The sequence below is a fragment of the Haliotis rubra genome, unplaced genomic scaffold (genome assembly GCF_003918875.1).
Source record: "Haliotis rubra isolate DU_JTF1 unplaced genomic scaffold, ASM391887v1 Scf7, whole genome shotgun sequence".
Classification (NCBI taxonomy): Eukaryota; Metazoa; Mollusca; class Gastropoda; order Lepetellida; family Haliotidae; genus Haliotis; species Haliotis rubra.
This window is the reverse complement of record NW_025767412.1, coordinates 2,507,320-2,531,897: the sequence shown is the minus strand read 5'-3', so window position 1 is coordinate 2,531,897 and position 24,578 is coordinate 2,507,320. Positions and strand designations below refer to the sequence as shown.

The 24,578-nt window shown below is 37.8% G+C and overlaps 1 protein-coding gene across 1 annotated transcript in view; it reads left to right on the top strand.

Moving 5' to 3' along the window:
* LOC124258608 (calcium-dependent secretion activator 1-like) overlaps positions 1 to 24,578 on the top strand; it is a 104,786-nt gene that overhangs the window by 12,682 nt on the left and 67,526 nt on the right. Inside the window, 1 exon segment of the mRNA XM_046692675.1 lies at positions 20,746 to 20,826. Within this exon segment, the coding sequence (XP_046548631.1) occupies positions 20,746 to 20,826 (81 nt within the window).

Genomic DNA, 24,578 nt, shown 5'->3' with positions numbered 1-24,578 from the left:
TTTATTACTCAACCGTTGAAGATATCACTGTTTATTATTTTACAATGTTATTACATCTCGTGATGTTGTACGTATGACGTATGCTAAGTGGTTTACAGTTATGATTTTACAATGCCAATACCTCTGTCACAATAGTATTAGATCTTGCTTGACTCGCGGAAAGCTGAGAGTCATCACACTCGTTGAATTCTTTGAAAAAATGTACTTTGCTCAATATTATTTTGCTAATGTTGAGCGAGTAATAAATAAAATACTAAACTATGTTGAGTGCAATACCATATTTATGAAACTCGTGAATGGTATTGGTATGTAACTCGCTTTCGCTCATTAGATACCAAATCATTCACTAGTTTCATAAATATGGGATACCTAAAGACATTAAAATATGGTACTTGTTGTTCCCTGCTGGACACTTGGCATTAATGGGTACAACAAGGACAGGTTGACTCGGAGTCTGTATAATGTGTCATGCTTAACTGTGGCGTATCTCAGTGAGCTAGCACTATAAAACCAGCTTAAGTCTGGGCTAGTACAAGCAGTCACACATGCACACCATCATATGAGCGAAATATTCAAAAGTGCGACGTTAAACCCCATTTCACCTCACCTCAATTGTTTTTATTAAAAAGCCTAAAAAACAATTTTTAAATTGTTTGGTTGATCCATCCTGATGCCAAACAAAGAGTTATGCATTTATGTCCAGGCCAAAATTAGACTAGAGAAGGCTACAACACTCTTCAATGTCATCTCCTTCATCAACAAGAATAACAGTACTGGTAATCATGGTAATTGGATCTGTGGGTTACGATAATGAACTATTTGGGCAGGCAACCTGACTAGTGGGGAAGTAACTAAACAAAGCACCCTGATAATAGTTGAATGCTAATCTTCTTTTCTCACTACTAATATAGCCATTGAAAACATTGTTTCTAGCATAGGACACTTGTGACAGTCCGGTTCTGCTATTCCCACAGAGGGTTGACAGTAATCAGTTGTGGATTGATAGTGGCTTGCTGTTGTACTGTAGGCGGAGGTATTGATCTCGGCCAGCATTCCTCTCTGTGTCAATACCACATATACTTGTCAGATTGTCTTGATATCATTGGCAACATATGTAGACAATCACACCATCAGCATACCATGATTGTGGATATTGGAATATTCGGCAGTGTTGTCTTTCGATTTCTGGAGCGATGGTGCTGCCGGGTTAGAGGTGATCATTTGTTGCACCAAAACCTCGGGTTCAGTACATGTGTTCCCTGCCATGATACTGTTGAAATATCGCTAAAAGAGACAAAAACATTTTTATGTTTTGCCCTAAAAAGGTATGATATTTGTTTAAGCCTTGAAAAGGATCTTATTACCAGTGATTTGCCTTGAAAAGACCCTGAATTTAGACAAAATAATTCACAAATAAAGGCTACTTTGACAACATGTTTGTCTCCATAGCAAAGCAAAACTTTCCCAGGACAGTGATGTAGCTTATCGTTATTCTCGGTCCCACATTTGACCAAACTGGTGTTTATCGGCTACTTATGTGCTTCCATGGGGCCTTGAAATTGTAGGTTGGGCCTTGAGAAGGCCCTAAAAAGGCCTTAAATGTGATAGCTGATAATCTGGACAAACGTTGAAGCAGTTTCTTGAATCCTGCAGGCAAATATCCCATTTGGGCACACTAATTCATTACAAGGGAATTGGAATACAATGTACCGGTACATTTATGAACAGTGAATCTTTCCCAAAATAAATACATGCCTTAACTTATCCTTTGGTATGATTTTTACTCTTGTGATGTGTGTGGTCTTAATCTTTGCTAACTAGCCAAACAGAAATTAATGAGACAATCAATGACCATTTAGTACCTTTCATTGTCCCTTTGGCATGAGTAATAACTGATGATATTTAGGTTACACCTCAGCTAAAGTAATCAAATATTGATTGGCAGAACAGACTGATACCCCAGGCAGGTGTTAGGTGGGTGGGTTGTAAAATAGAGCAAGCAAGGAACAAGTTCCTGAATGACATGTCAGCAGTCAAACAATAGAGAAACTTGTTGTTTCTAAGAATCTGTCACTTATTCACAGTTTGTGTTTTTTTTAACAAATGTCAAACCCTGCTTATGCCAGGAAGTGATCCTGATTGCATTGCTTCGAATTGTCTATTTCACTGAAATTTTCTCACCTGAATGAAAAGACTGACTGACTGACTGAGTTTGTTTTTACGCCGCTTTTAGCAATATTCCAGCAACATCACGGTGGGGGACACCAGAAATGGGCTTCACACATTGTACCCATGTGGGGATTCGAACCCAGGTCTTAGGCATGGCGAGCCAACGCTTTAACCACTAGGCTACCCCACCACCCCCTGAATGAAAAGAAAAATATTCATAATCAGTGTATGTACTTGTGACAGGCTATACGGATGCACATATAAATAAGTCTAATCACCATCTTGAGTACATTGTAATTGTCTAATGCCACAGCAGTGAGATCACTCTATAAATAATACAGACAATCCAGTGATTGACATCAGCATCAATCTACACTGTGGGATACCATAACATGTCATCTAGCCTTACCACCTGTTCCAGTTAGTTGGTTCTAATAACAAGAATGGGTTGCTGAAGATCAATTGTAATCTGGATCTTCACGGGAGAGGCTTATGACTGTTTTGTATTGAAATATGCTTGAATCATATGTTCAGAAACGAACCCGAACACTAATTAGTTTTCTATGACAGCCAGTAAAGCACTGGAAGTTTTATGATTTTGTATTGTATTGATTTTATGTTGAATTGTCAAACAAACTGAGATAGAAAAGAAAATGTCTGCACAGCAGTAAGGGTTGTAAAGAGAAGAGGTCTCAATTTTGGTTGATTAAGCTGCGGTTGACAACACATGAGTGACCTGGTGAAGTGTGTCATTGTGACCTGACACGGGTGTTGTCTGTTCATGACCATTCGGTTGCCTGGTAACATGGCTGTGAGGATAGATCATTCTGTTACTGATTCCAGCAACATTCATTTCTTTCTTTTTGTTTCTGATGACTTCAAACTCTGGGTTGTCTGTTCATGACCATTCGGTTGCCTGGTAACATGGCTGTGAGGATAGATCATTCTGTTACTGATTCCAGCAACATTCATTTCTTTCTCTTTGTTGCTGATGACTTCAAACACTGGGTTGACTGGTCTAGACTTGATAATATACTGAAAGCTGTCAGAAAGCTGGAAAATATAACTGATTATTGTTGAACAACAAACAATATAAAACATTTTAATTACATGAGTAAACAATATGGAAGACGTGTCCAAAGTAAGAAGCAAAAATGAAAATATGTGTATTTGTATTTTTAAACACAAGCTCATGATTGTTGTTGTCCCAAATGTGTTGGTGATTGAGAAGAGCCTGCCTGCTTCATGTAAACACAGGGACACTGGTGGCACAGTAGTCTATGTCACCACATATCACTGTAAAGTATTGTGTCCCTTGGCACGCCAGAAACCTGTTGGGGGGTTCAAATCCAAGGTCACCCCAATCATCTGTCTTGGTTTGTCAGCAGCATTTTTGTCCCCCGACGCAACAGGGAACGGGGGACTATGTATTCAGCAGCATCCTTGTGTACGTACGTACATTCATTCATACTTCCATACGTACGTCCTGGTTCTTGTTAACGCAATATCTCATGAACTGTTTTACCCAATGCCTTAAAAGTTTGGTGACAGCCTACATTGGAGGATTACCCAGACACCAGTCGATGTTGGTGACTGTGACCTTAGTTTAACCCATTCAACACCGCAGGCCGAATAATCGGCCACAACGTTATGAGTCCCCAGACACCGGACGCCGATTAATCGGCCAGGCAGTAGTCACGTCAAAATGATACATAATTTTAGGAACCTACCTGACTTATGATTCATATATTAAATCTATCACATTTCACAATGTCTGAAAACACTTATTAATTTCAATTTATCATATATTATCAGCAGAATTAAAATTATAAACTATTTTTCGCAATGTTATTGAAAACAACGATTCTCGGACACATGCTTTGGCAGCGGGTCCACAATAACATTGTCAAAGAGCAAAGTAACGATGTTTCGAGGAATTCATTAAATAAATTGAATAAACTAATGAATAAAATCAACAACAACATTCATAAAAGTTGTCAAACGTACATATAAAATTACTATTTCCATCTTTTTGTGCGATCATGTAATGAAAGTCAAGTCACTGACAAGTGACATCTCGGCTCTCACCGCCTCAATCTTCACGCTCGGACACGATGTTTAATGCGAAAATATATACATGAAGCATTTTGTCACAGGTCATAACCTAGCACGATACGTCCAATAAGTTCCATAATTTACGTATAGGTAGCGATTTCTTGCTTAATATGTTCAGAATAGCATTATTTTACCCAAAACTTTTGTCTAAATCTAAAGTTTTCATTTACGAGGACGGTATCCATTGCCTTAACCCATTCAACAACGCGAGGCGAATAATCGGCCACAGCGTTATGAGTCCCCAGACACGGAGGCCGATTAATCGGCCAGGCAGTAGTCGCGTCAAAATGAGATATACTTTTAGGAACCTACCTGACTTTTGATTCATATATTAAATCTATCACATTTCTCAATGTCTGAAAACACTTATTAAATTTCAATTTATCATATATTATCAGCAGAATTAAAATTATAAACTATTTTTCGCAATGTTATTGAAAACAACAATTCTCGGACACATGCTTTGGCAGCGGGTCCACAATAACATTATTGTCAAAGAGCAAAGTAACGATGTTTCGAGGAAATTATTAAATAAATTGAATAGACTAATAAATAAAATCAACAACAGCATTCATAAAAATTGTCAAGCGTGCATTATAAAATTACAATTTCCATCTTTTTGTCGCGATCGTGTAATGCAAGTCAAGTCACTGACAAGTGACATCTCAAATCTCGCCGCCTCAATCTTCACTGCTTCGGACCGCGATGTTTAATGCGAAAATACATACATGAAGCATTTTGTCACAGGTCATAACCTAGCACGATCACGTCCAATAAGTTCCATAATTTACATTATAGGTAGCGATTTCTTGCTTAATATGTTCAGAATAGCATTATTTCACCCCAAAACTTGTGTCCAAATCTAAAAGTTTCCGTTTCACGAGGACGGTATCCATTGCCGTAATATGATTGGCTGCCTTAGGTCCGTGTCTGATTTTGACCAATCCGACCTTTGTAGCAGACTGTGGCGAAAAAAAGCGTCATTAGAAACTAATCTTTATCCAATAAAATCGCTTCTTACAACTGTGAAAATACTCTCGGCAAGGGTACAGTGATATTGTTGATGTTCAGAGCTTTCGAGCGATGCCCGACATCAAAGCGATTTGCAGCATGTTATTCATCTGAGAAAACTTCGAAAGCGGAGGTATTTTCAGTTGTTATGTCATGTTACCGGCGGAAAGCCACAGATATCGGAAATAGGCGACCATACATATTGTTTAAGAAATCTTTTATAATAATTTTCTGATGACGTAAAAATGAAAATATAAAAGAAAAGGCACGGGCATTTTATGACATGTCACAAATGGAAAAAAATCGCCATAGTTTTTGCTTCTTTCGTGGTTTATCTGGACGTTATAAATGTAAGCTTGCATTTTCATTCAAATACAAATTTATTTAAGTTGTAGTTGTATTATTTGAATAATATAATAAAAATAAACTTCATATTTATCAACAGTAGGATTAGATCTTTTAAATGGTGTATGAGATGTAGTAGCAATAACGCGTTTTACAAGCTTATAATTTCCTTCATAAACATAGGCTGCATCTATGTCCTCAGAGTCTCTGGGAACTCGGTGTCATGGCAGTAAATGCCTCTGGTTGACTGGTGTTGAAAGAGTTAATATATTTGGCTGCCTTAGGTCACGTGTCTGATTTTGACCTATCGACCTTTATTGCAGACTGTGGCGAGAAAAGCGTCATTAGAAACCAATCTTTATCCAATAAAATCGCTTCTTACAACTGTGAAAATACTCTTGGCAAGGGTACAGTGATAGTGTTGATGTTCAGAGCTTTGAGCGATACCCGACATCAAGCGATTAAGCCTCGCGATGTTATTCATCACTGAAGCTTCAAAACGGAGGTATTTTCTGTTGTTATGTCATGTTACCGGCGGAAAGCCACAGATATCGGAGAAATAGGCTGACCATACATATTATTTAAGAAATCTTTTAATAATAATTTTCTGATGGCGTAAAATGAAAATATAAAGAAAGAAAAAGGCACGGGCATGTTATGACATGTCACAAATGGAAAAAATCGCCCGTAGTTTTGCTTCTTTCGTGGTTTATCTGGACGTTATAAATGTAAGCTTGCATTTTCTTTCAAAAATAAATTTATTTAAGTTGTAGTTGTATTATTTGAATAATATAATAAAAATAAACTTCATATTTATCAACAGTAGGATTAGATCTTTTAAATGGTGTATGGGATGTAGTAGCAATAACGTTTTACAAGCTTATTATTTCCTTCATAAACATAGGCTTCATCTATGACCTCAGAGTCTCTGGGAACTCGGTGTCATGGCAGTAAATGCCTCTAGTTGACAGGTGTTGAAAGAGTTAAGGTCACCACGACACTTTGAACACTTTTCAACTTCTTGTTAACGCGATAGCTCATGAACTGTTGTACCTAATGTTTTCAAATTTGGTGACAGCCTACATTGGGGGGATTATGCAGATTCCAGTCGATTTGGTTGACCTTGACCTTATTTTCAAGGTCACCACGACACTTTGAACACTTTTCAAACTCTTGTTAATGCGATATCTCATGCACTGTTGTACCCAATGTCTTCAAATTTGGTGACAGCCTACATTGGGGGATTACCCAGACACCAGTCGATTTAGGTGAGCTTGACCTTATCTTCAGGGTCATCACTACACTTTGATCCCTTTTTAAACTTATATGCAGACACCAGTCATTTCATTCATCTTGTATGTGACCAAAAAATAAAAAGTAGTAAATATGTTATAAATATTTCATTGATCTTTAGCGGCGGGGGACATTGCCATATTAGTGGCAAACACTTGTTTATCTTGTGGATTTTGGTGAAGAGGTAAATATTGGAATTGTATGTCTTTGGATGCTTTCCGTCCACGTTCAGCTGACACAATACAACTGGAATACTGTTCACAGCGGTGTTAACACTGCCTCACTCACTCAGTCAGTACACTTAGGATGTAACTGTTTAAAGTCATTTGATGTAGATATATTTGCTTTTTCTAAGGAATAGAAAGCCAAAGATTAGCATTGCAGAAATAATTTTCATCCCTCTCATGGCCTCCTCGTCACCCAGTCTGACAAGCCATATTGTACATCACTGCTACGTCCAATAGATTTAGATAGATGCTATACCACTAGCGTGGTTAGCTGCAGTTACAAGAACCACAGGAAACTGCTTTTAGAAAATTGAAATAAGGATTTAATATTTCCACCAAAATGTTGCTGAAAAAAAAAGACAGGCGTGCTTCCCTGCTAAATGTTTGAGCTGATAATAGTCTAATGGCAGGAACATGAGAGGTAGAGGCTCTATTACCCTGCTCTAATTCACCTTAATACCTCTGTAATGGACCATCACTCATTACGGACTCTCCACCAAGTATGCAGTAATTGGACAAAATATGGCAGTGAGTGGCACATAGCAATCTTTTATGGATCAAACTTGAACAGGATGGCAGATAAAGGGTGCCTTCTGTTGCAACAAGGAATCTCTTTCATTGGCTTCAAGTCATGCAACGCAGGCCTCTACAGAGTCAAATGCAGCCTGAGCCCAACTACTGGGAGATGCAAACTTTAATCATTGGTGGAAATAATACAGAGGAAAGTCTGGGACAAGAGTTGGGTCCACGGAGACTTCTGTATAAATAGTGGCTTGAAGGCATCTGGTCTGATATCCCCACGTTCCCTTTGTAAAATACCGCTCGATCACTCTCCCCCTTCGTCTCCCAGCTCGGAGTTGCAAGGCAGATTCCCTGTAATTGATTATTGTGAAGGAGGTCAACTCTTCAACTCTGTCCGCAATGGATTTCCACACAGTTTAAGTGGAAAAACTTCTATTACGTATGCAAATAATTGAACTGATGCATTTTTCGACACATACACGAACAATCGGTGGGAAGTAATAAGACTTGTTATGTGATAACCGACGGAACAGAGAAGAAGCTTTACCATTATTTCTTTCCTGAACAATTTTCTCAAGAGAAATGGTCATTTAGTTTCCATGGTGACTAACTATTCTGGTAAATACACGTATTAGAGGTAAATTTGGCCAGATTGGTGGATTCCAATGTCTACTAGGTCAGGCCGTGAAGATAGGTGAGAGTTCAAGTCGGCCCTTCGAAGCTGACAATCAATGTATAAATGTGCCAGCATTCATCACGGGCCTTTTAGCTTGATGCAATTGTTCTCAAGACGAAGCCTGCAATTATTATTCTTCAGGTTCCTTACTTTGCTAAATCTGTCCTCTAATTGATTGTGGCTTTGACAACTTCCACTCGTCCTTGACTCTTTGAACTAGTTTGCCAAAGAATCCAATTGTTTTGCATTGGAAGTCAACTGCATGACTTGTCATGTTTAATTGGGTTTATCAGTTGTGAAGGATATCAATAAATGATGACAATTGCATTAGCTTAGATTTGGAACTGGCCATGATAGTGTTGGTTATGGAGGGGGACATGCAAAGGCTGGAGATGCCCACTGTGCTTCATGCCAGGCCAGTGAGAGTGTCTGTACCAAAACCTTTTGTGTCAGTTAGCCACGTCATAGTTCTTGTAGCATTATTTTCAGTAGATTTTAATGTTGTCTGATGTATTTTTACGTTTATTATTAGGTGAGGTTACTAGGCCTAGTAGAATCTTAGACTTGGGCTTTGGAGTGGTGGCTAGGATAGCATAATGGTTAGATAGGCCTTATTGTGTGTGTCGGTCATTATAAATATATAATTCATCACAAAATATGCAATAAATGCTGTGGTATTATTGTAAATAATACAGGTAGTGTTCTGCCCATTCATGTTTCTGGAAAATAATATGATATTGTGAACTCAAATATGTCACTTTTAGAGAGCCAGTATGCAATAATTTGAAAATAGCCTTGACATTGTGATACCATAAAGTGTAAATATCTCATACCAGTTAGTGAATTAAGAGTCTAATTGTAGTCCTTGTCAGGAGACACTGAATACTAATGCCTGAAAGTTTCAGGGATAATATTAATACACCAATGTAACCTTATGTCAGCATACCCTCAGGTGTACAGCACACAGGTCACAGGGAAGTGAAGGAATGGGGATCTTTGGATGGGTGACCATGTTTGCCAAGTTTGGTGCATGGATCCCTTGTCCAAAGTATATTGGAATCCTGCCCTTGTAGCAGTGGATGGGTACCCGGCAGGGGGAGTTGGTAATGATCGTTAAGCATCTAGTGCCTCACAGGCAGCATGGGATGTCTACTTCCAGGGGAGTCGCAAATCAAAAATCAATGCCAATCAATTGATCGGGTAAAAATAATGCAGTGCTTCAAGCATATATTGTTTATGGAGATATGCAGACGATTATTACTGTGTCTTTGGAACATGGATCATTAACCCACCCGTCTGTACAGAAACAGAAATATCTCAGGTGCTCAGAGTCTGGAGTTTGTTCAAGAGGCAGTGATTCAAGGTCACAGTTCAAAATCGGCTGAAATGTTTTGTTGTGAAGATGCCCAGTGCCAAATGTTATCTGATTGTGTTGCCATGAGTGCATGGTTGATGTACCTATATAGCTAGTCTTGTCAAATTGGGGGGTCCAGCCCACAAATCCTTACTCATAGGGTTGGCTGTGTAGAATTCAATGAATGTTCAGTAATGCTTTAATGAATTACAGTTTCTCAGCATTTCGTTTGTCATCAGTGCCAGTTTTCTGTCATTCTACGTAATTCCATGTCTTGCTGAACCGTGAAGATCCGGATAAGAATTGATCTTCAGTAACCCATGCTTATTATAAGAGGCGACTAACTGGATCAGGCTCGCTGATTTGGTTGACACGTCATCGGTTCCCAATTGTGTAGAGCGATAATCGTGCTGTTGATCACTGGATTGTCTGGTCCAGACTCGATTATTTACAGACCGCCGCCATATAGCTGTAATATTGCTGAGTGTAGCGTAAAACTAAACTCACTCCATGTCTTGCCGCAAACAGCTGCAAAATTGCTGATGAGGCGTTAAGCAATATTTCATTCAGTCATTCCATGTTTTGGAATGAGATGCCACATTTTTCAGTATTCCGATTCTGAACAGATAACTGCAACTTATAAATATTCCAAATCTGTCCAACCATCCATCATCCAGTAGTGCTATGCATGCCTGGCATCAGCTTGTTCGTGTTCGGAAACGTTAAAACTGGCTTACTGAGTCACAGAAAAATCATGTCAACATGTGTGACCCTCTTCATTCTGGCATTCACTGACGTTGACTTACAACATTGTTAACTTGAATTTGTTAAAGTTAATGAATTAAATGCAGCAACACATTTTCTTCATTATGCATGTTTTTGTGTCAGTGTAAATGACACTCATGCAGTAAATTTGAAAGGAAGTAGCAAGATTTTTTATGTGATCCATATTCCATGAAAGGTTGTTTGTTTACTGTTGCACTGGAAGACATTTGCTTTGGGATACAGCTGAAATTTTGAAGGCGGTTAGAGATAGGATCTAGAGATGTTTGCAGTGAGTGTGATCATCTGTAGGAGAATGACCAACTCGAAACATGAAATTATGGTTTATCTTTCCCTTGGGAAACTTATTTGTAATTCCTTCAGAAGCTCGTTACTTAATTTTATTGTATTTTTTGTCAAGCATACAACTGGGAACTCATTATGATGTTAATGTGTGACCGTTAGACTAACGTGTGTCAACCAGAATAATATTCTTGATTGATCTTCAGACTTGAATGTCATTTCTCAACAACCGAGATAATAAGCTTGCCCTCTCATTTTGGTTGAGATTAATAATACTCTTTTCAGTTTCTGAATCGTTCAATCTTATCTAAAATCAGATCTTCTAGTCTGACATGATACCTCTCTGTATAAAGATCAGAAGACACTTTTGAAGGTCACGTGATTTTTCTGATCAGCCAATCAGCATCAATGCTTTGAGGCATACAGACGAGCATATATCATCCAGTATCTCCGTCATTTCAACACCATGTTCGACATCTTTTCTGAATGTATTAATGAAGACCAATCCACAATATTGTTGTGGAAATTTCTGTTGTTTCGGAGCTGATGTCATCTACTCCCATAAGAATTTAACACTTGTGAAGATCCAGGTTAGAATTGGTCTTCAGCACCCATGCTTTTTGTAAGAGGCGACAAACACGATTTGGTGGTCAAGCTTGCTGACTTGTCATTTTATCCCATTTGCGTAGAACGATGCTCATGACGTTGATCACTGGATTTTCTGGTCCTTACTCAGTTAGTTGCAGACCGCCGTCATATAGCTGAAATATTGCTGAGGGCTGAATTAAACAACAAACAACCCATAAGAAAACTTCGTGTTCTGTATGAAATATAAAGTTCTGAATCAAGGGACTGAAGAAATGAAGCCTTTGGAGTAAGCTTATGTCTGATAGGCAGAAGACCCCATGTATCCTACGTTTCAATTGAGCAGTCAAATGTCACACAGAGTTTGCTAAATGCCACCTCTGAAAGAAGATTTTCATGCAGAGAGCTAATCAAAAGATCTGATTTTCATAGGGTTGTGATGTCTAGGAGTATCTTGTGAATGTCTAGGAGTATCTTGTGAATGTCAAGGATTATCTTATGAATGTCAAGGAGTATCTTATGAATGTCTAGGAGTATCTTATCTTGTGAATGTCAAGGAGTATCTTGTGAATGTCTAGGAGTAGAATCTAGGAGTATCTTATGAATGTCTAGGAGTATCCTGTGAATGTCTAGGAGTCATCTTGAATGTCTTTATCTTGTGAATGTCTAGGAGTATCCTGTGAATGTCTAGGAGTATCTTATGAATGTCAAGGAGTATCTTGTGAATGTCTAGGAGTATCTGGTGAATGTCTAGGAGTATCTTTTGTGAATGTCTAGGAGTATCTTGTGAATGTCTAGGAGTATCTTGTGAATGTCTAGGATTATCTTGTGAATGTCAAGGAGTATCTTGTGAATGTCTAGGAGTATGTATCTATCTTGTGAATGTGAATGAATGTCTAGGAGTATCTTGTGAATGTCTAGGATATCTTTGAATGAGGTGTATCTTGTGAATGTCAAGGAAGTATCTTGTGAATGTCTAGGATTATCTTGTGAATCTAGGAATATCTTGTGAATGTGTATCTTGTGAATGTCTAGGATTATCTTGTGAATGTCTAGGAATTATCTTGTGAATGTCTATCTTGTGAATGTCTAGGAGTATCTTGTGAATGTCTAGGAGGTATCTTGTGAATGTGTTTAGGATTATCTTGTGGAGGGCATCTTCTTGTGAATGTCTAGGGTATCTTGTATCCTGTGAATGTCTAGGATATCTTGTGAATGTCTTATTTGAATGAATGTCTAGGAGTATCCTGTGAATGTCTAGGAGTATCTTATGAATGTCAAGGAGTATCTTGTGAATGTCTAGGAGTATCTGGTGAATGTCTAGGAGTATCTTTTGAATGTCTAGGAGTATCTTGTGAGTGTCAAGGAGTATCTTGTGAATGTCTAGGAGTATCTTGTGAATGTCTAGGATTATCTTGTGAATGTCTAGGAATATCTTATGAGTGTCAAGGATTATCTTGTGAATGTCTAGGATTATCTTGTGAATGTCTAGGAGTATCTTGTGAATGTCAAGGATTATCTTGTGAATGTCTAGGATTATATCTTGTGAATGTCAAGGATTATCTTGTGAATGTCTAGGAGTATCTTGTGAATGTATCTGAATGTGAATCTTCACAAGGAATATCTTGTGAATGTCAAGGAGTATCTTGTGAATGTCTAGGAGTATCTTGTGAATGTCTAGGAGTATCTTGTGAATGTCTAGGATTATCTTGTGAATGTCTAGGAGTATCTTGTGAATGCCTAGGAGCATCTTATGAATGTCTAGGAGTATCTTGTGAATGTCAAGGAGTATCTTGTGAATGTCAAGGAGTATCTTGTGAATGTCTAGGATTATCTATGGATTTGGTTTTAAATCAAATTTATAGCTATTATAATTTTGTTATATACCTCTGATTTTCCAACACAGTATGTTTATCTCCTAATTGTATTTGTTAAGCTGGAGAGTCATATTAAACACCTCAAGGGACTGGCGAATGCTTGTAACACTTATACGAGTAGCAACATGAAAATACACAATAGATACATTTCTCCATCACATCCCAAATTGACGTAACTGATAGTGATAGTCCAATTGAAGATGTGACTCTTATGGTAAACCTGCACTGGTTTCTTTGTCATAAGGAACTTATCTCTTCTCAATCAAAGGCACATGGATAAGGTTTCGATATTTCTCTTCAATGGCATGAACTGCACCATTGGATATAACAAACTGTTGTTTTGTGGGGGTCCACTTGCTATAAATTTTAGTCGAAACACTTATAATGAGTGAAAGTTATTGGTCCCTATAAGCTGGTTATAACTGTAGTTTTCAGTGTAACACATCAAACAGCAGGAGAACATATTAAATCTCGTTACAGGGATTCCTCTCAGGTGCAGATTGTTTTCTTTCTCCAGACCAGTTTCACCTATCGTTTTGTTTTCGTCTATTTCACTATTTCCCCTTTTCAAATTATATTTGGGTCAAGCATTTGTGATCAAGTATACCCTAAATTATTAACAACTGAAAAGTTCAGTTACTTGCCCTAATGAACACCATAAATGTCAGTTTGTCAAAAGATTTGCTTGGTTTTGATTCCTTAAAAAATGAATTAAGTTCTTTATTTTTATTAATTTTCAATATGGATGTGGAAGTTTATATTTTAGATAAAAGAAAAATGGGGTTTTTTGCAAATCCTAGATGATAAGATGGCAAGATCAACTTGTAACAGGTGTGTGATTTTGTGGCCATGTTGTGATTCCTTAATAATGATGGTACATTAGCGTTTCCTATCGCATAGTAATCTTCTTTACACACACTGTAATTAGTAGCAAGGCTTTCATTAAGTGGAGGAGTGAACAAGGACGGAGAGGTCCACAGTGTATTGAAAATTTAATGACATTCTGAGGATTGGCTGAGTTATATTTCATTCATGTGGCTATTAGTGCTTGTTAGTTGTTAGATGCTGCTGTCAGTGATATTCCATCTGTGAATACACAATGCGGTTTAGAAAGTGGTCAAATGTATCATGTTATATTTGGGATTACACTTTCTCAGTAATGTACAGATTCTAGTACTTTTGTTAGGTTGAGTTCCATCTGGGATTTGAACTCACACTTTCAGAGTCAGGTTCCTTAGTAAATCGGCAACACACAAAATCAGCCATCTAACCCACTCAGCCACCACAAAGTACTAGAATCAGTACTTTACTGAGAAAATGTAATCCATGTTAGATAAAGTGTTAAATTTCCATTTGTAGGATGTCTGTAAATGATTAAGTCTGGACTAGTCAGTCCAGTGACTGACATCATTCTGTTCAATTTGGATAAAATGACATGCATTAAAAAAAAGTGCAAGCCTCACCACCTGATCCCATTAGTCCCCTCTTACGACAAACATAGGCTGGTTTAATAGCCCCAAGTCCAAAGCCTGTGTCTATTGATCTGAACGATTTACAGTCAGTGCAATATATTCAAGTGGATAGATATCTAATGGCTTGTGACATATTTTCTTGTAGGTAATGACTTTCCTTCTTTCTCCCATGAAACAACAATTTATTCAGTAATTCTGGTCCTTAAAATCATATCCTAGACTGCTACCATGAGGCCAATGAATCTGATGCTACAGCCTGTGACTTGAGCCACTAGTCACTTCCCCGAGTCATTAAAACTCAGTCCTTGCTCCAGGAAAGTAAACTGAAGTAAACTCATGGTCTGGATGAAAACACTACTGAAAACGATGCTCAGAGCTGTGCTCAGACTAGTCGACTCAGCTGCTTTCATGATGTTTTTGATGTTGAAAGTTAAGTCAGTGTTTCCCTATGTATATACAAATCTTCATTTCTAATATCAACATGTTTTGATATAACAAGTACTTAAAATTTTAACATGTACAAATTTACACGATTCATGAAAAAGAATAATTCAGGTCAATCTGTGATAAAATGCTATGGTTATTTATTTTTGAGTATCGGAAGTAAAATTTGTTATTTGATGAACAAACTAATTCCCACTGATATGTCCACTTTGAAATTGGTTTTATTGATCAAACAAATCAGCCAAGTTAATCTGAGAAATTCATTCCGTTTTTCCTCATCACTGAGATCCATACGTAGGTTGAAAGGAGGCTATTTTGATGTCAGTGGGCTGCAACAGCCACACACACCATGACAAAGTGTGTTGGAAGTGGTACATCCTCCTCCAATAGGTCATCCTGAACTCAGTCTAAGATCTTGAACCAAGCTCAGTGAAGCTGGAACTAGCGTCATCTTGCTTTGAAGTGGCTGTGAGTGTTTTAGAAGAACCAAAGGCTTTGTAATAACTATACATGCATCTTTCTTATGACTCTGAAATGTTTCAATTACTGACATTTTGTGTGTGAAGAACAAATATATTTTTTCTTCTGAAAACACACCTGACTCTTTAGTTTTCAAGATGATTTGCTGGATTTGAAATTGCAGGGCATTTTTTGGTCTTTTTGTTGGATGATAGTGATATGTAGATCTTTATGCAAGGATCTACAATGGATGATTTCATGTGGTCTTAATGAATTACATGCATGTCAAACAACACATGGTATTCAGTGTCAAAACATTCACTTCAACTAGCATGTAATTAGTCTTTCTATTCAGATTCTTTAGTCTGCGTGTATGGACTGTTGCCAGCTTCCTCAGTTAGATTTGGTGAGCTTTATGAAAATCTACCTTTCAAGACGCTTGCTTCAGACAAAATGTCACAATAGCCCCCTTTCGTAGCACAACAATATCAGCCTAATTGAGATGCGTGGTTCTATCACGTTTGTATCATGTTGAACTTTGGGAAGGATGAAATATTAAAGTGTAGGTGTTCTATTTTTATGGTAAATTCGTCATTGACAGGTGTGGTTGATGTTATCAGGTGTTGAAGGTGTGATCAACCTGTGATAGTTACACAGAATAATATATTTGTGAAAACAAAGTTACAACCAGAATCAAATCTGCTGAAAGATTGGAATATGTACACTAAATGGCATTTATTGTATTTATCAAAAAATATATTTCCTGGACAAGGTTCATTCGTTCGTTCGTTCGTTCGTTTTATGAGCCCCAAAATAAATATCTATTTTTTGGACAATGTGAGTTTCTACTTCTTAATATGTTGATCCCTTTCTAAATCAGTGTCAATGAATGTCCAGCCAATCATGTATATGGTTCTATCAAATCTTGGTTATTACTGATTTTTCAGTGTAGTGTGAAACACTCTATACCCTTGGTTAAACATATCCAAACATCCAACAAGATATTCACAGCACTTAAGGCCTGGATCCATATGGTACAACTTTCATATGAAGTGGTAAAAGTGATTTCCTTACTCCCTCATGTAAATTCCGCCAGGTTGTGTGTTGTAAGTGCAGTTTCTGTCTTAACCACTAGTCTGAAGTCAGAGTCAAGTAAAAATCTGTTTAGTCCAGTCAGATCAGGTAAGAGCACAGTAATACAGGAAGTAACTTCACATTAGTCATTATACAAATGAAGCAAAGACCCAAGGTCAGGCATGCAGACTCAAAGGATTTTAATAGATACTGGAAACATTAGATGAATCAAATGCAACTCAATTCAACCATTCCACAAATGTTGAGCTGGTCTAACCCTAATTCTGTGATGAGCTCACTTTGAGGTGAGGCCCACTAAAATGTCTGCATCTGTGTTGAAGACACAGATGTGACAAGGAGTATCTTTGAAGTATTGACATTTCATTTAACAAGGAAGTGGTTATTCTTACCATCATTTCAGACAAGGAATTATGGGGTAAATGTCATGATGTTATTCAGTGAACACGACGAGGAGTCATGACAGACAAACCAAGCACCTGTTGCTTTTACTTTTACCCGAGGCTCATATTTTATATGTTATTCTGTATCTGTTAGGGCTGCAACGAATACACTATGTGGCAAATATGATATGTAACAAATATTGGGTAAGTATATATTTACAATATTGTAGTAAAGTGATTGATGTACAATATGAACGCCCATGTTGACAGTGTTAATTTGTCACAACAATAACCAGTGATCTTATGACACTCAAATTTGGTATGTAATAGTTATACTATAGTCGACAGTACCATGTGTGGCCTTTGCAAACTAACATGACTTGCACTATTGCAAGGCTAGTACATTATTCCATTCTTGCATATCTGTTTTTGACAAAAGGACATATGGGTTCAAGTAAAACACGCTCCCTTAACAAATCATAATTATTCGCTAATATTTGTTCTGGTGATCACAAATAATGAATTGAATTCTTGAAGGGCTACGGTTCGATTCACCGAATATGCGAGTGAATCGTAACAGCCTTAGTACCTGTTGATGTGAATGTAATTAAGTGAAGCCTTGTGTAATGAATGCTTCTTTTCTACTCTATGAGAGACGGTGGGGTAGCCTAGTGGGTAAAGCGTTTGCTCGTCCCGCCGAAGGCCCGGGTTTGATTCCCCACATGGGTACAATGTGTTAAGCCCATTTCTGGTGTCCCTCGCTGTGATATTGCTGGAATATTGCTGGAATATTGCTAAAAGCGGCGTAAACTCAAACTCACTCACTCACTCTACTCTGTGATCCTGACTTTCATGAGGGTATGGAACACCAATGGTCATTTCAGGAACAGGGTTTTTGTTTGTGGCAAACTTTGCATGAATAAACAATGCCTTTTGCAAAGTGGTCAAATGTAACATATTATGTTTTGGGTTACACTGGAACAGTAACTTACAGATTCTAGTACTTTTGTGGATAGAGGCTCATTCAGGATTTGAACCAACACTCTCAGACCAAGGCTCCTAATCACCAGCACACAAATTCAATGACCTAACCAACTGAGATTTCCTCTAAATGGAACTCTGTCTTCTAGTATAGATCATGTATGTTGTTTTGTATTTCACATACTGTCTGTTGATCTGAATCTATTCATGTTAAACTTGATCTGTTTTTTAAGGAAGACCATTATCTTCTATGCAAATCTGACGATCATCTGAATCTATTGTTCCAAGGGTCATTTCAAGAATAGGATTTCCAAGAAACCTGAACTTTTAAGCCAAAACAGCAGGCAACTCAGCTTCCAATCAATGAATTTTGAACAAATATTGTGTATTTTTTATGTACAATTCTGGAGAAAAGATCAGTGATCATGGAGATTATAAAACTCAGCAACATTGGTCCTTGAGTACAAGGGTGCAGTCGTACTCTTAGAGTCCAGTGAATCACACAGAGGATAAAACCACAGAGTGTATATTCTGAATCCCTGAGGAAGCTTGAAAAACCTTGACTTGCTGCCAGACTAGGAACCGTCAATTTATAGAGCATTCCGTGCTGGTAAATCTCATGTTATGTGGATGTTGCTTAGATTAAGTAAAGGATTGTGGCCTCTGTTCATAGGTCGCAGTCATGGAGCCCAACAATATACATATCATATCCTTACCACGTCTTCCTTACCAATAATTATGGCCACTAGACAACCGTGTTTGTCTCCTCCAGGCTGGTGGGATGGACTTGCAGCCAGACAGGGGAATCGAGACTCTCAGATCTGTCATTGACCAATCAACCAAATGGTCACCCTTTCATCTTGTTTTCTCAAAGATCTGTGATATCTGATAAAGTGCGTAAGGTCAACCAAAACGTCCCTTGTAGTCATGTAACTGACCACCGGCAGTTGGGTGTCTGTCGGACATACCCTATTATCTGCAGTGTTATATGATGTCCGTTCCTGGAATTCTTCAAGGGTTTATTATGGTGAATGTTTTTGTGTATGTGGTAAAGAATGACTAAAAAAAACATGCAAGCATGAATAAAACGTTTATTAATGGCCTTTTAACCCTTCAGTGGGTCTGATTTCCTCCGACGTTTCCATCATGATGCTGCACCCATAAAATTGCCAGATTAATCAAAATCAAAACATCAGAAAAGAAAAGCAATCATGGTTTATGATTTTCACTGTTGGTCATCTTAAAGGGCCAGTTCATCTCAGGGTCTGCCCTTGGGAGATATTTTGATCAACAAATTACAATGTGCAAAGTATACAGATTTTCTCTCCTTATTGACTGGACACTCAGGATTCATCTAAATCAATCTATCAATCTAAAAAGATTTATAGTCCAATCTTAGAAAAGTTTGGCAATACAGATAAAAAGATATGTATACTGAAGAACCCAAGTTAACCCTTATATTTCACTATCTGTCTATAAAGGTGTTTTTTATGTATCAACAAATTATGTTTGCAATCCATTTGTTAATTTTATGTAAGATGTAATTTAATGTTGTGTTCAAATATTTCTGCAAAATCATTTGAGAACAGATTGGCAAATCATGCCCACTCACCATGAATTTCCCTTGAAATAAACAGTATTTGTTACAGACAGAAACTCTTTTCAGTTATGATTATTTTCAATCACCAGACAAATGCACGTTTGTTTTCTATGTATACTACACTATGTCTAGTAGACAGTGAAGAAATACCTCTGAATTTGTAAATCATCATATCTAGTGATGTTTTGTTGCACCTTAATTGCAACAAAGCAAGCACACAAACCCTTAGTACCTACCTCATGACCATAATACGAGATTCATAATATTTCACTTCTCTCAGGTTTTTCCTTCTTTTCTTGTTTTAAATGGAAGTATAAATAAACCATACGAAGACTTTATAATAATACAGGTGTACCTGAAGACTATTTTGTTTCCCCTGTAATGTTTAGCCTAAGCTTGAAGGTGCTCTGTATTCTATTACAGATTTAGACATTTGTTGTTTCGTTAACTTACTGTTATCTTAATTTTAGTCGCTTTTTTACTGCAATTTCCTTATTCAGCAGTATTTCAGTGAGTCCTTGACAGGCAATTTGATATAGGCTGGAAGAGATATGTGTAATATCAATATTTCTACTGGTATGTATCAGAGTGTAGGGACACACCAAGTGACTTAACCACAGGGATTTGATTGAAACAAAACACAATAAAACACAGGTAATTCAATTTCAATAGGCGAGTCCTGACTAATGTTACCAGTACTTAACACCCAAGTCAGTGGTATGAAAGTGTTTAGTAACATACACTGTCACTACATTGAGTGAGTGAGGGATTCTAGTTGCTTTTTGTTGTTGTTTTTGCAATAATCCAGTAAAAGCATGGTGGTTGATGGGCCTCATGAATTGTACCCATGGGGGAATCAAACCCAGGCCATCACCATGATAAGCAAACGCTACACTCACAACTTCAAGAGCAAACTCCAAGGCCCCTATGACCTCCCTTAATTTGAACACTGTTAAACATTCATATCTGAACCTATTCTGTAAGTGCAGGTTTGTGATTTAGTTGTAAGAGGTAAATTGCTGTGTATTTTTCATCTCCAAACTGTTATTTTACTGGTGAATGTTGCATGTTTCAGCTGGACAATGCTGACGAGCAGGCAGCTCAGGTGCGGCGAGAGTTAGACCGGCGGCTTCAGATGGTGGAGATGATGGCAAGGGTAACTACTTCTTTACAAGTCATTTTATCCCGATTGCTTAGTTCGATGTTCATGATGTTGATCACCAGATTGTCTAGTCCAGACTCAATTATTTACAGACCACCACCATATAGCTGGAATACTGCTGAATGCGGCGTTTAAAACAAACCAAACCAAAAACTTCCTGTCAAACTTTGTTTGAAGATAAAATATTTATATCATGTTTGTTGGATATGAGTTTCCAGGAAACCATTTTTAAATAATCTCTCAACATGAGGATATGTTCCTGAAAGCCAAGTTGTTCAAGCATGTTCCTAACCATAAAAAGAATCTTTCTTCAAGCTATTTAATTAAAATAGTTCTTTGCTCTTCACAAATAGGAAGAATTAAAAAAAAAAAGATATTACTGTAAAGCACAAATGAAGCTTTACAAATATTATTTGAGCATGAGTAGGTTATGTATGTTTGGTGCGTGTGCAACAACTGTCATATATGATCATGTCGATTTCGTTTCAAGACTTGTTTGATGACATGAGCTGAACTTTATGTGGATGTTTTCTCCTCTAAGGGTGCTCAAGTCTCTTTTACTCTAATCAAAATAGCAGATTTCAGATATTTTAGTATAAAGTTGCAAAAAATCTAATTAATAACTATATGCAGACCTTTTGCGAGAGCCCCAAAATCTGAGCTTGCCTTAGAAGGAAAGTAAGCTGACACTTGGCGTGAATGATACGTTTCAGGCATCATTAGAAAGTACTCAAGTTTGGCTGTTGTAGATGATATATAGGAACCTAACTAGATGAAACCTATCCATGGCATTTCTTATTGTCTGTGTTTACTCAATTATTTGCGTATTCATTCGAGGTGAACTATTTACATCTTAGTTATCTTTTCGTTCACTTTTCCAATTTATAAGTCAGCCAGTTTCAATTATGGGGATGTAACTCAGTAACTTCCATGAATGTACACAACAATAAGAAACTTAATGATGTGGGGAGAGGCAGTTTGGGGATTTAGAGCTGATATGCCATTGGTGCTGTTACTTGATTTGTAGCAAGGTAAATCTGTATTTGATGAGTCGAGGAATTTTGATCTAAATCCCTGATTTGTCTTTCTGAACATCAACTTGCATCATGATCAGTCATACTGGATTTCCTCCTGAGCCAGGTCATGCTTCTCGTCGGCTATGAATACCAATCTAATTAAGGGTTCGAATTGTTATGGGGAAGGTTGGGTAGCCAAGTGGTTGAAGTGTTTGCTCATCATGACGAAGGCCCAGGTTCATAATTCACAATTGTAGGGTTTTCTAATTCCTGCCCTTCCCCAATTCCACCTCAGGGATATTGCTGGAATTCTGTTGAAGGTGGCATAAAATCTCACTCACTCTAATTGTTATTGAAGGTGGCATAAAATCTCACTCTAATTTTTTTTTTGAAGGTGGCATAATTTTGTTGAAGGTGGCATAAAAAATCTCACTCACTCTAATTGTTATTGAAGGTGGCATAAAATCTCACTCTAATTTTTTTTTTTGAAGGTGGCATATTTTTGTTGAAGGTGGCATAAAATCTCACTCACTCTAATTGTTATGTTGTACAACTACATGACAGTATGAAGTGGGAAATTTGATCCTTAAAGGGACGGTCCATCAACACCTCTGTGTGTTCATAGATCCTGTGTGAAAGTATTTCTGAGTGTGAGCAGAGTAAACCGTCATCATTTTATTAGAAGCTATTAGAGAGTGAGCTTTTGTTTTGTTATGGATGAGTTACAAAATACTACTAATTGCTGGCTTGATTAGATCAGAAGCCAGTGTTTATCTAGGCCATGCCTCTGTTGTGTAAAGCCAATCACTTTCCTAGCCTCATACCTCAGTCACGTCATCACGTCTTTCACAGTCCAGTCATGTGTTTTACATCTGTTTCATTTTGGACAAGGCTACATATTTAAATAAACACATGTTAACAAATGTTAACTGCAATTGAACATATATCCTAGAACATGAAAAATTTTCCATGGCTAAATTTATCTTCCATATGCTGTCATTGATCAGACAATTTGACATGTAAAGGTATATTGTCATGCACCTGTCAGTGTTGTTGTGTATCTGTATAGTTATTCAAAACAACATGTAGGCTGCACTTGGAAAGTCTTGTCTCAACTGTCCAACAAGAGGAAGGTCTTACACCTCCACCCGGGTTATAGTTGTTAACAATGGACCCATGAAGGTCCATGTTAGAATTGATCTTCAGTAACCCATGCTTGTCGTAAGAGGCAACTAACGGGATCGGGTGGTCAGGCTCGCTGACTTGGTTGACACATGTCATCGGTTTCCAACTGCGCAGATCAATGCTCATGCTGTTGATCACTTCAGTACAGTTCATGTTTGGTACCTTTAAATTGATTTAACATTTTGGGGTAATGAAGAAAAAGAACATTGAGTGTCACAAATTTTCTGTTTTTGAAAGTAAGACTCAATTTTTCAAACACTCTCATACTCAGATAAAAACACTGCTGGCACTTCATATCCGATAGTTATTTTATTTGGATTTTAGTTTCATATTGACATTTGTGGAGATAAATCTTTTTGTATTTTCAACTTTTCCTCTAACGCTGCTAATTGGATTGATATAAGTTTGGTGCTTGTGTTCCTGTTCATAAGGGCTTCAAGTTTGTTCAGGAAATGAAAAACAGAAATTCAGTATAGCCAGTAGCCAGACACTTTTCATTATCGGCTCCTCAGAAACTCCAAAACTACTTCATGGGTCAGATGACGAGCTAAAGTAGTTTGTGATTTGTTGTAGGCATTTTTATTTTGAAATACAGACCGCCTCCGTGGTGTAGTGGTTAGAGCGTCCGCCCGGAGAGCGGAAGGTCGCGGGTTCGATCCCCGACCGCGTCATACCAAAAGACGTTAAAATACGGTACTTGTTGATCCCTGCCTGGCACTCAGCATTAATGGGTACAACAAGGACTGGTCGGCTCAGAGTCAGTATAATGTGTCTGAGTGGGATATTCATGCTTCACTGCAGCATGGTATCTCAGTGGACTAGCACTATAAAACCAGCTTCAGTCTGGGCTAGTACAAGCAGCCGCACATACACATACACACACACATGCACGTCGTCATATGAGCGAAATATTCTCAAGCACGACGTTAAACCCAATTTCACCTCACCTCACCTATTTTGAAATACCAACATTGCTTCAAGCTTCATCTCCAAACAGCAACAGACTCGACGAATACCATGATGAGAATGAACTTTAAGATGTCCATACACTGATATTGGAGTTTTCCAAATTATTTTTCAGAATTAAATGAAATATCACTCTCTGATTCATTAAGTTTCGTACCTCAGCTTTCATGTACTGATCAGTTTTCATGTATGAATTCATGTATTGTGAATGTTCAGAGGCACTTGTTGTGTTCTTCCCAAATCTGGGTTTGATATCTCATACAAAATAAGCTTCAAGTTTGTCTTTATGGGCACTGAAATATCAAGGAACATTATGTAGGTCTATGGACACCTGATGTGTGTTTTCAAATACTCATTTGAGAATCTAGATTTGGTCCCCTGTTTGGTTATTCATTAGGTATTTAAAGTCACAATGCCTCATGGTTGTCGTGAGTGAGTGAGTTTAGTTTTACGCCACTTTTAGCAATATTCCAGCACTGTCACAGCAGGGGACACCAGAAATGGGCTTCACACAATGTACCCATGTGGAGAATCGAACTGGGGCTTCGGTGTGACGAGCGAATGCTTTAACCACTAGGC